The following is an 11914-nucleotide window of genomic DNA, read 5'->3' on the forward strand; positions in this document are numbered from 1 at the left end:
GGAATGTTAAATGGGGGAGACGGTTGGAGGAGAGGTGAAATTAAAAGGGGGGTGGCAGGTAGGAATATGGGGGAGGAGAAGAGATTGGAGTACTGGGATGGTGCAGATTGGACGAGGACCGTATTAGCTAGAGGTAAGGTTGAAGTGATGCGGGAGGGCATACTGTGAGGGGGGAGGAATAGGAGAGGAGGGAACAGGGGAGGGGGAAGGAGGGGGGCCGACCTGTGCTTCTCGAGGGTGCAGCCTATTGGAGTGTAGGGCGGTCGGGGGAGGAGAAAGGGAGTAATGGGTGCAGCTAAAAGAAGAGTCAGGGGATAACCCGGTCGCAGAGGAGGGGAGTAGGGAGGGGAAGAGGTGGTCAAAGAGCGAGAGACAGGTGTCTTTGCCTTGGATCATGACAGTACCGTTGTTATAGAGTGAGATAGTGAGGTAGCCGTTGAAACACGCAGAGGGGGACATTTTTAGTTGTTTCCCATGAGGGATAGAGGAGGAGGTGGTGACGTTAAGGGAATTATATAAGCTGGTGGACCAAGAGGGGGTGTCGTGAGTGAAGAAAATGAAATCATTTTTGAGCCTCCCAAAACGACCATTGTAAAAATGATCAACAAAAAGGGAATCCGGGAAGCGTTCATAGTATTGTGCTTCAATTGTTTTACTGCAGCTTTAGTCTGGTCGGGAGAATAAATGATTTTGTAGCAATTAATTCCAGCCTTAACTCAAGTGGTGGCCATGTTTGGAAAATGAGGCGGAGGAGGGTGGGGGGATATAATAGGGTGTTACTAGGAAAGCAGTGGTGAGGAGAAGTAAAAGGGCAGAAAGGGGGCACATATTCCAGATGTTGGGTGAAGATATCAGAACTAATTTGCCGTCCGCGAAGGACGGCACATTACCCAATGCAACCCTACGAGAGGGGTAGGCCTCACAGTAGTGAAAAACATATTTCAGAGTTTTTCACTACCAAGAACATGTCCTACCTTTTACTTACACAACACCCTGCCCTATGAGCTACCCAGGGTCCACCATAGGGATGACATGTATGTCATAAAGCTGGAGTTCAAGGCTTGGCAATGGGTTTTATATGCCAAGTCGGCATGGTAGTAGAACACTGCCATTTAGGCTGCAATGGCAGGCTTTGGAAAAACAACACACTAAACAGCATTTGTATAGCACATCAATGTCACCCCAAAGAGTATCTGGGCACTGTGGGTGCTATGTCTCCATCTAAAGTTCTCAAGGGAGGTCTCTGTTCGGAGGTGGAGGGGCAGGACATTAAAGGTCATGGCTGCGATAAAGGAGCTGCCACCACTGCTACTGCGGTGGATGCAGCGTGGCATGTGGAGGGCAAGAGAGGCAGATCGTAAGCGTCTCATGGGCAGGTGGAACTTCAATTGATTGTTGATGTATGATGGTCCTTCATCATGGAGAGCTCTGCATGCATTCATTAGGATCTGAACTGTCATCCCTTCTTTTTGAGGAGCCAGGGGAGGTTTCTAAAATGAGGGGTGATGCGAGTCAGTTTTGCGGAGTTCCAGAATGAGTCAGACTGTGGTGCTCTGTATAGTCTGAAGTCTTTTGAGGAGGTGGGTTGAGAATCCAGCATAGAGAGCATTACCAAACATGAGGCACCTGGTGGTAATGGCCTTCATAATGGTCTTTCGGGTGTTGCCGGGGATCCATTTGAAGAGTCTGTGGAGAATCTAGAGGGTATGGCAGCAATAAGAGACGACTGCATTGACTTGGTTTTTCATGGAAAGTTGGCTGTCATGGATGATGGCAAAGTTGCGTGCATTGTCTGTCGGTATGGGAGTTGTTCTGAGTTCTGCTGCCAACCAGCTGTGGCCTCATATGGAGATGTTTCTTGCAAAGATCAGTACTTCTGTATTGTCGGAGTTGAGTTTGAGGCAGCTGTCTCTCATATATTTTGCCACATTGGTCATGGTTGGTTTTAGCACTGGGGGCATCCTTGTGAGCAAGAGGATTAATTGAGTGTTGTCAGTGTAGGAGATTATGTTAAGTCAATGGGATCTGATGACATCTGCGGGGGGGGGTCATGTAGAGGTTGAACAGGTTGGCGCTTAAAGATGAGCCTTGGGGTAATCTGCAAATGATGATCTTGGGTACAGGGATAAAGGGGTGCAGTCGGATGCTCTGTGTGCAACCGGAAAAGAAGGAAACTATCCACTTGAGGGTGTTCTGCTATATGCCAAACTGGGTCTGTTGATGAGGGTATAGTAGAGTATGGTGTTGAATGCAACAGAGAGTTTGAAGACGCTTGGGGCCAATTTCTCTGCAATCAAGGAGAGGTCTCATGTGATCCGTGGTGGCGATCAGTGCGGTTTCACTGCTGTGGTTTGCACGGAATCTTGATTGTTCAGCGTTGAGTAGGTGGTTTTGAAAGGCACTGCCACAGAACAGACACACTGCCTGCCAGCAAAACCGTGAAAAACTCAGAATCTGGCAGTCCAGGAGCGGGGTTCTGTTAGGAAGCAGTAACATTGAATACATATAGACAGTATCGTAACAAGGTAAATGAACACAAAAATCACATATCCCGGTTGAAATTTTCTGAGCTTTCGTTTTACAAAAACAACAAACTTTATTGTGTTGTTAGTAGCAACCATCTCAAAATCGTTAGTACACAAGTACAAATGAAAAAAACTTAATTCCCTCTTTTTCTTGAGAAATTACTTTTTAAGGCTGTCAACACTCTCAAGTCACTGGACACAATTTCAAATGAAAACAACTTATTTTATTCTCTGTTGACCTATTACGTTTTTCTATGCGGTATTGTTTTTTTTTCTTAGAGCATTTTTAAATTCTCTGTTGTTCAGACTGTATATGATAGGGTTACATATTGGAATAACAATCATATAAAACAGTGACAACATTTTGCTTTCTTTTATTGAATATGCAGATGTTGGTCGAATATAGGTAGAAGAGAGGGATCCGCTAAATAAAATGACTACAGTAATGTGGGAAGTACATGTAGAAAAAGCCTTCCGCTGCCCCACAACGGACTGAATTTTCAGAATGACTGAGATGATCTTGAGGTAAGATGTAATGATTAAAATAAATGAAGTTATGAACACAACAGCACCCAGTATGTAGGTAAGTGCATCTATAGTGGTAGTGCTGGTGCAGGAAAGCTTCATTATGGCAGTTACTTCACAGAAGAAGTGATTGATTGTATGTGACCCACAGAAAGACAGCTGGGATATTAATACCGTGTGTGGTATCGGATCCAGGAGGCCAACCAGCCAGCATGCAATGGACAGATGGATGCAAACAGTCTCATTCATGATTGTTGTGTAACGTAAGGGATGGCAGATGGCCACATAGCGATCATAAGCCATGACCGAGAGCAGAAGAAATTCGGTGGAGATCATAGACCCAAATATATATATTTGCAGCAGACATTGAGTTTGAGAAATGTAATTCTCCTCCAGGAAGAACTGGGCCAACATTTTTGGGAATATAACTGAGGTACAACAGATGTCAATAAAGGACAAATGTGTAAGAAAGAAATACATTGGGGTGTGCAAACAGAGGTTTGAATATATTATTAACATTATAAGAACATTTCCAGTCAATGTTGTGAGGTAAACTAGTATAAAAGCAACAAACAGTGGAACTTGTATCTCTGGAAAATCTGAGAACCCAACAATTAAGAATTTATCAAGTGAAGTTTGATTTGATGGTTCCATTTGTCCAGTCGAGTTGATTTATCTTAAAATAAAGAAAAATGAAAATGAATGCAAGAAAACTTTGAATTTGCTGTCAACTAATTGGCAGATGAATGTTTGATTGTCGGAAACACAATGCTTGTACTATAGTTTTTAACACATGAATGAAAAATTGAGGAGATCACTATGTTTTCACTGTGCAAAAAATAGTTCTCATAAGTTACTCAAATGAAGATCAGGAGACACTCAGTGAAGAGAATACTCAGGGGTGTATATATATATATATATATATATATATATCATGCTTCTGCATTGCCCTTTCACAAGAGGACACAGATTAATGAAGTCGCGAAACACCACCATGTGTGGCCCTATATGGCTTGATTAATCTAGTGTAATGCATGGCAGCACACATCGCTGCCCTGCATTACTCTACCCCTTTGAGGGATTCCATGAGTGGAGCGCGGTTGCTTTCACATATCCGCCCATGGATTTTGGCGCATTTCGAGATTTACCAGTAGGGTAGACCTGGGAATGAGTCAAAATGCTGCTCCTCTTCAGGTGAGTTGTAATGAGGATAAAACAAGATTGTTCTCATGCAGGAAGGTATCACTTTCTGCACAAAAGCTATCCTGCCTAGGCAGCCAAACGTGCACCTGTGCTAGGAAAGGACAGGAATGCGCCATGTAAAAATAAATACTGCCCTTTTACGCAGTGCAGAGCAACAGGGTGACTTTCTGTGTTGCGTTAAAAAATGACAAGTATGGGCCTTAATGTTTTGTCACAAGTTTCCAACACACCAACCTTAATGTCTTCTTGTCTAGAGAGAAGGAAACATATTCAAGGTGTACAAGTAAGCCGTAGTATTAAATATGTAGAGCCTGTTGACCATGTTTTACACGATACAGAAAAAGTAGCACAGCCTCCAGGATTTAGAGCTTTTGTTTTACAATAAGAAACCTTACTGCATAGTCATAATAACTGTTTCAAAACTGTTAATAAGCATGTATAAATAAATAAAAAACATATCCACTGAAACATTTAGTTTGAAAAACAAACAACAAAAACAATCAAAAGTGTTTAGTCTCAATTATAAGAATAACCTTACAAGTTTGACATAAAATCTCAGTTTCATATATTAGGTATTCTGAGAGAGTTCTGTCAAAGCGAGGACCCCCGCACATACCTGGAAGATTTATATAGTGGGGTGGTGAGCACTGTTCCATTTTGCTCTGTAATGTCAAACTGGAGGAGCGAGTCTGGCATAATCCTTTTACAAAATCATGGGTAGGACCTTTGTTAGATATGTTTAGATGCAGCCTTCCATGTATGGAGATAGTAAGATATCATGATGTTTTGATATTTAGCATGACATAATGTCCCATTTGAAATCATGAGTGCACAGTCACCTCATTAAAATAGTTTTGAAATGCTGCAAGGCAAGTGAAGATTCCCAAATGTTGTGCATTTGCAAAAGGTTAAGCAAGCTGGTGAAAGTAATATAATGAAGAGAATTACTTGTTGACCATCCAATTTCTGATGATTTTTTTTTCCACAAGAGTTTCCCCTTTAATGCTGACAGCCGCTAATCATGCTGGATTAAGCATAAGAGGTTTAAAACTGCATGTGATGAATTGTAGTGTGGGTGAAAGTAGAAATCAGTGTCAGAGTACACACAAAAAAAATCAACAATTTGCTTATTGCTATCATAAGCAATTAGAAGAAAAGTTCAAACATTTAATTAATTGAGAATCTATTGTAAATATTCAAACAAGTTTTTTTTCCCACAGGGAACAGTATTTTTAGCATATTGTGCTTTAAAGGGTGAGAAGAGTTTTCTTCTGGATGGACCCATCCCTCCACATTGGAGTTTGTTTCAACATGTGCTTGAAGTATGTGGGCTTCTTGACAGTTTCCAAATTAGCTCTCTCCATGAATTCTTTAGTCCATTTCTCCTAACAGTGACACGTGCATCAGTGTTTTTTCACTGCAGACTGTTACTAAAAAATGTAGGGGTAGATGTTTCTCACATAATTTCATGTGGCTTGTTTATGCAAAAATACATCTCACATTCAAAAAATTACCCGACCGGCCTGATCAGGTAAAAAGTCAATTTGAAAATGTAATATTGGTTTGACTTCCAGCTGCTCACATTCAAAACACTGCTGCTCCCACTCAGGTTTGTAATTTTGCACAAAAATATTACTCGAATGGTCCATAGGGTTAAAATATCTACCTGAAATGTTTGCTGACTGCCCACTTTAGGAAAACTGCTGCTCACATTCAAAACACTGCTGTTGGCATTTGGATTCCTATTTTAATAATAATAAAATATTAATAAATGAGTTTCTAAAGCGCATGGTTATACTACCCAGTATGTCCCCGCGCGTCAGCTATTTACCAGTCCCTGTACAGGTCGCGAAGGATGAAAACCGTACCTCACAGAGGCATTATATGCGGAAGAGCAATGTTTTACTTTTTTTTCTGAAGATCCCCTCCAATGGTTCAGACCTGAGTGACTGCGGAAGGTCATTCCAGAGTTCAGAAGCCAGTCATCTGAAAGATCTTCCCCCATCCGCGCTCTTTTGATCACTGGTAGTTCTACCCTTCCTAGGTCTTGTTAGCAGCACATGGTGATCAAATTCAGCACTACTGAAAGAGGAAAAAAAGCAAAACAACACAATTCACAAAGTAGATGCAGAGAAAATAATGAAGCAAAATATGTGACTGAATGAAACCAAGATATGGGGTCCTATCCATAAACACATGTTGATGGTTACACATTTTTTTGAGAATATCAAAAGAGTCAAGTTGTACAGAAACTGCCTGTCATGGCATTGTGGGGTGAAGCCACTGAATTGATATGAACTCTGACTGAACATTCATTTTGCCCATACAGAAAGACCCCCAATTGTAAACAATGTTTAAGGAACTCAATTAAAATGTATTATCTCACTTGTAGGATTAAGAACGGTCTAAGCAATATTTGGTGTACATGCAAGCATGGTGCGTTTTAACTTCAAGGGATGGGAGGCAGAGAGGGTGGCCGGAGTTGGTGCAGATGGGTGTTGATTATGTGTTTTATACTGTTATGATTTCAAGTAATCATACGGTTGATAAACTACTTACTTAATTACCCTCATGCACAACCCATTTTCCCAAATGTTAGTTTGCTTTCCTCTTGGACTTTGAAAAACCTTGACACTTGCAAATTACGATGTCCAAGAAAACAAACATAATAATAATAATAATAATAATAATAATAATAATAATAATAATAATAATAATAATAATAATAATATGTTAGAAATTTGGGTCTCTAGTTGGCAGAGGTAGGTACCACTGTCCAAATAGGGACCCTTGCTTCTAGTCAGGGTAAGGAGTAAACACTCTTTAGATAACCTCTGCTCACCCCCTTGGTAGCTTGGCACAAGCAGTCAGGCTTATTCAACAGCAATGTGTAAAGTATTTGTACCAATACTCACAGTAAGACAGGTATTTAATCTAAACTACACAAGACCAAAACGACAAAAATCCAATATACACAGTTCAAGAATATGGTTGCAAAAGAGTTCTTAAGGTTGCATTAAAATATTCCACAGTTGCGTGAAAAGTTCACAGTTGTTTCACGTTTAGCCAACAGTACCTTTTAAATGCGACAAAGTTCCAAAGCAGAAGCTGGTGCGGTGGAAAACAAGCGATGCATTGCACCTGACACCTTTGGGAGGTGTTTGCGACAGCCCCGCTGCAGCAGCGGGCATGTTGCAATGAATCCGGTATGTATGGGGAGGAAGGCCACTTGTATGGATTCCGGTGCGTAGGTTCTGTAGGAAGTTTGTTCACACAAAGGCACGAAGCGACAACCTTGTAGGGGCTGCAGTGATCTCTGGGCAACGATGCGTGATCCAGTGCGATCTCTCTCTCGCAGCTCCTCGATGCGATGGCTCTGTGACGATGTTCGCAGCGACGTGATGCTGCGATCTCACCCAGCGATGACAGGCCCTGCAACGATGCTCGCAGCGATGGTGATCTTCCCGCAGGCGAAGGGTGCGATGTCTTAGCCAGCAGCAACACGTGCTGCGATGATCTCGACCTCCGTAGCAGCAGGCATTTCTTCGCACTGTCGGGGATGCGCTCCGCAGTGAGCGATGCGATAACTTTTCTGTAGCAAAGTCTTTATAAGCGTGATTTCCAGCTTCCCAACACAGGTACAACTTCCAGGGGCACCACACATGGGCCAAGCACTCAAGGACGGACAGAGCTCTCTCAGCAGAGCCCAGGGAAGCTGGGGGTGAAGTCCCTTTGTTCCTGGGACTTTGAAACAAGGAGCCAGCTCTTCTCAGTCCCTTGGAGATTCCTTCAAGCAAGGGTACACAGCACAAAGCAAAGTCCTTTCCGTCTCCTTGGCAACAAAGCAATAGCAGGTCAGCCCAGCAGAGCAACAGCAGGGCAATCCAGCATAGCAACAGCAGGACAATCTTCCTTCTTCAGTTTCAGCTTTCTCCTTGGTTCCTTCTTGATTCCAGGATGATCTAATGCTCTGTAGTCAGGGGTACTATACTTATACCCCTAAAAGTCTTTGTTCCCTTTGTGCAGGAGGGCTCTGAGCCCAGTCTGAACCAGTTTTGGGTGTTCCTTGAGCACTTTGTTTTCCTGGCTTCTACTTTCCTTTCAGAGTGAGGGGCAAGGTCATCAGCTGCCCAGCAGGAGGTGGAGCCAGTATTGTGGAAGGCAGGCACAGCCCTATTCAGGCCCAGGTGCTATCTCCTCCCACCACTCAAGTTGCAAATGCCGTCATTCAGCCTAGGGCTGACTCAGCCAGCCTCCTGGGGGATCCCCAGCCCCTGTCACTCTTAAACCAGACAGTCAATTCACAAACAGGCTAAGGCACACAGAAAGGTCAGACAAGAGAACAACAACTTTCTAAAAGTGCTGTTCTCAAACACAGGATTTAAAAACAACCTTTCCTAAAAGATGTGTTATTAAATTCTGAGTTCAGGGATACCAGACTTTTCTGTCCTAACTTGTTCCTACGGGAAGATATGCTGGTAGCCACTTTAGCCAGCATTGCCCATGATAGTGTATGGAGCAAGATAGCCTTGCAGCAGTGAAAAACGAAAATGGCTGTAATTCACTACCAGAGCATGGATGTATGTCTAAACAACTACTGCCTAAACCACGACTTCCTGAACCATGAAAGCTTAACAACGAGCTATTCTAAAACACTACCTTTTTTACAACTACTCCCTAAACCACAAAATGAAACACCTCACGATTGGCCAATAGATGGCACTATTGTAACAACAATTATTTATCAAAATATTTTTTTAATTGTTCGTTACCCATTTTTTTGATAATGTATTCTTGGATGGTGCCTGCCGGTCCTCTCATTTTGACAAGAAATAACATTTGTCCATAAAACTTAACAAATTAATTCATTGACAATCTTTTTTCACAACCACCTTCAGCATATGACTGTGACACGGCATATACAAGATTTGTGTCTGCATGTATTCTTAGTTTGAAAAGAATGTTCTATTTTTAAATCTATGATGCGGTCTACTCGGGTATCAGTAAAGCTTTTGATAATGCTTAACATAGAAGTCTGTCATTCGGTTTTTTTGCCCTTTGGTTCGGTACCGACAAGTTGATATGTTTCAGATATTTTTGTGAAATGAGGTCCAAACTTCTTAAGAACATTATGTCACAGGTCCTTGTCTCGGGGTTGGCATATCAGTTCAGAAATGTGAGTGGGCGGAGATGAGTGACATAACACTCCAACACTGCCTAATTAAATTGTACATGAGGGGTAGGGGGCGGAGAGAAGTGACGTGCCTTCTCATACTGCCCTGATAAAAACAAGACGTAAGTCTGTCTGATTCTTCATTGAACAGTCGTTGTTCAGGACTTCGTGGTTCTGAACTTCGTTGAATGCGAGTCTTCGTTGTTAAGACTTCGTTGTTAATGTAAGTCGTTGTTTTAACTTCGTTGTTTAGGATGTTTCCCCCAGAGCATGTCACCTGCACAAGTACATGCTCTACCTTTCACATACACTGCACACTGCCCAAGGGGCACCCTGGGCCTTACATAGGGGTGACCAATGTGCACAGAAAGGGAAGGGTTAGGCCTGGTCAGTGGGGACACTGACCAGGAGGACATGGTAGTTCACAGACTGCACACAGGCACTGCGGTGGCAGGCCTGAGACACCATTTTGGGGCTACTCATGTGGGTGGCACAATCAGTGCTGCAGGCCCACTAGTAGCATTTGTCATCACCAGCCCTGGCACACTCAGTGCACTTTACTAGGGACTTCTAGGTGATACAAGTATGCCAATCATGTATATCCAATCACAATAACAATTTACACAGGGAGCACTTACCCTCTGGCACTGATCAGCAGTGGCAGAGTGTCCAAAGCATCTAAACCAGCAAAAACGAAATCCAGAACAGCATCAAAAATACAGGAGGTAGAGGCAAAAAAGACAGGGGAAACCACGCCAAAGATTCCAGGTCTAACAAAATAATAATAATAATAATACAGCCATTTGTAGAGCACAAACAGTTACCTCCAATCGAGGTGTCCCAGCGCTAATTATAGGTAAAGAAATTAATAAATTGAATCTCAAAATTAAACTACATATAAGATAAGATGTTATAAGTTAAATGAACAAATATATGATAATTAGATATTAAAATTCCTAGAAGAAATAATGATAAAACAGCCAGTCAATGATAATCAGAGGGAATAGGCTAGTTCCCTCAGAAAATGTTCCCCTAGTGAGGTTTAAAAAGATCTAAGGACAAAACATGGATGACTAGTGAATACACAGGTCAAAGGGTCCAAAAGATGCTAGAGCTTGAAACAGTCAAATAGTTTAAATTTCAATTTTGAATCATTTTCAGAAGTACCAACAGTCAAGGTGGTTGAACAAGGTGCCTGCATTTGTAAAGCCATCATCAATCTCAGACATATAGATTTCAAAGTCACGGAAAATCAAATATGGATGCAGTAAAAAGGTTCTGATGGGTGAAGGTGAAGCTTTCCAGCTGTGTGTTAGACAGATGATGCTCGTCCCTTCCATCTGTCCTTCAAAGGAAGTCTACAGTGCTCTAATAGTATAACCGGTAATTGTCATTTTCTCCAGACACCTGGCACTTCTTCCAAGGTTCTGCAACTTTCTTTGTTTTGACTTCATGAGTAGACAATGCACCATGTTTTGTATTCCAGAGCAGACCAAATCTCCAAACTGCCATGGAGCTACCTCAGGAAACATGATCCACCACTTTTAGAGCAGGGTATTTCATATGGAAGATAGAACAGCTATTTTGGTATTTCCTCCACAGGTAAAGTAGGTTATATATTTATTTCTTTAATGGTTTAATGTAGGAACAGTAGGTGCAAAAAGGGTTTTAAAGAGGCTAGCAGGTTATTGATCACCCTCCTAAACCAATCCCTTGTTGCCTCTTCACTATTCCTCAACTGTATGATGTCACATCTGTGAGATATGATGTACGATTTTCAATATCTCATAGAGCACATGCTTCAAATTCCATGGTGGCAAAATCCTTTTTAGAAGTGCTGAAAAAATAAACTCCCATGGCCACTTATCAGACATCTTTGCAGTACAAAGACAGCTCACCTTGCATTATGTTGTATTATGCACACAGCTGTTGCTCTTAAATCCACAACAAAATTAGGTAAGAATGCTTCTTTATTGACAGGAAGGAAACAGGTCCGTCCGCACCAGAAGCAGCAGAGAACTGGCTGAGGTAGGAACGTACCTTGTACAGAATACATGAATATTCTACATTCTGAGGGTTAAATAATAACATACAAGACATAACACATACCCCTCTTTATAAAATAAACAATGAGGTCTTTATAAAATAAATAACTAAGAGGGAACTAACTAAGATTTTGTTTTTTTTGTCCTAATTTGCCTGACCCTCGTTTCCAAGGAAAACGCCAACCACCTTACATGTCCTTAGGCCAAGGGTGAGATCATAGTCCTCTCCTACACCCAGACACGAGTGCCGGGCTGGCGGGAGATGCTTTTCAGAATAACTGAGGGAGGGGAGATGTTAGGAGGCCTGCCAATCCCCTCAAAACTCCATCAAGGCGTGTTCCAGCCTGTTGGACCAAGTGCTCTTTTGGACGGAACCACCAAGTTGGACAATGGAGTATACAGACATAATTATCGGACCCGGGAAAAAAACAACCCGGGAATCA

At 42.1% G+C, this 11914-nt stretch overlaps 1 protein-coding gene across 1 annotated transcript; it reads right to left on the minus strand.

Moving 5' to 3' along the window:
• Positions 1–2777: 2777 nt before the first annotated feature.
• LOC147700810 (olfactory receptor 5V1-like) lies at positions 2778–3704 on the minus strand. Its single transcript, XM_086929244.1, has one exon. It carries the CDS (start codon positions 3702–3704, stop codon positions 2778–2780), a length of 927 nt encoding a protein of 308 aa, XP_086785370.1.
• Positions 3705–11914: the final 8210 nt, after the last annotated feature.

Source organism: Lissotriton vulgaris, chromosome 7 (assembly GCF_964263255.1).
Source record: "Lissotriton vulgaris chromosome 7, aLisVul1.2, whole genome shotgun sequence".
Taxonomy (NCBI): domain Eukaryota; kingdom Metazoa; phylum Chordata; class Amphibia; order Caudata; family Salamandridae; genus Lissotriton; species Lissotriton vulgaris.

Coding starts and splice junctions, on each gene's coding strand:
- LOC147700810 (XM_086929244.1), bottom strand. CDS start 3,704: ATGGAACCATCAAATCAAACTTCACTTGATAAATTCTTAATTGTTGGG.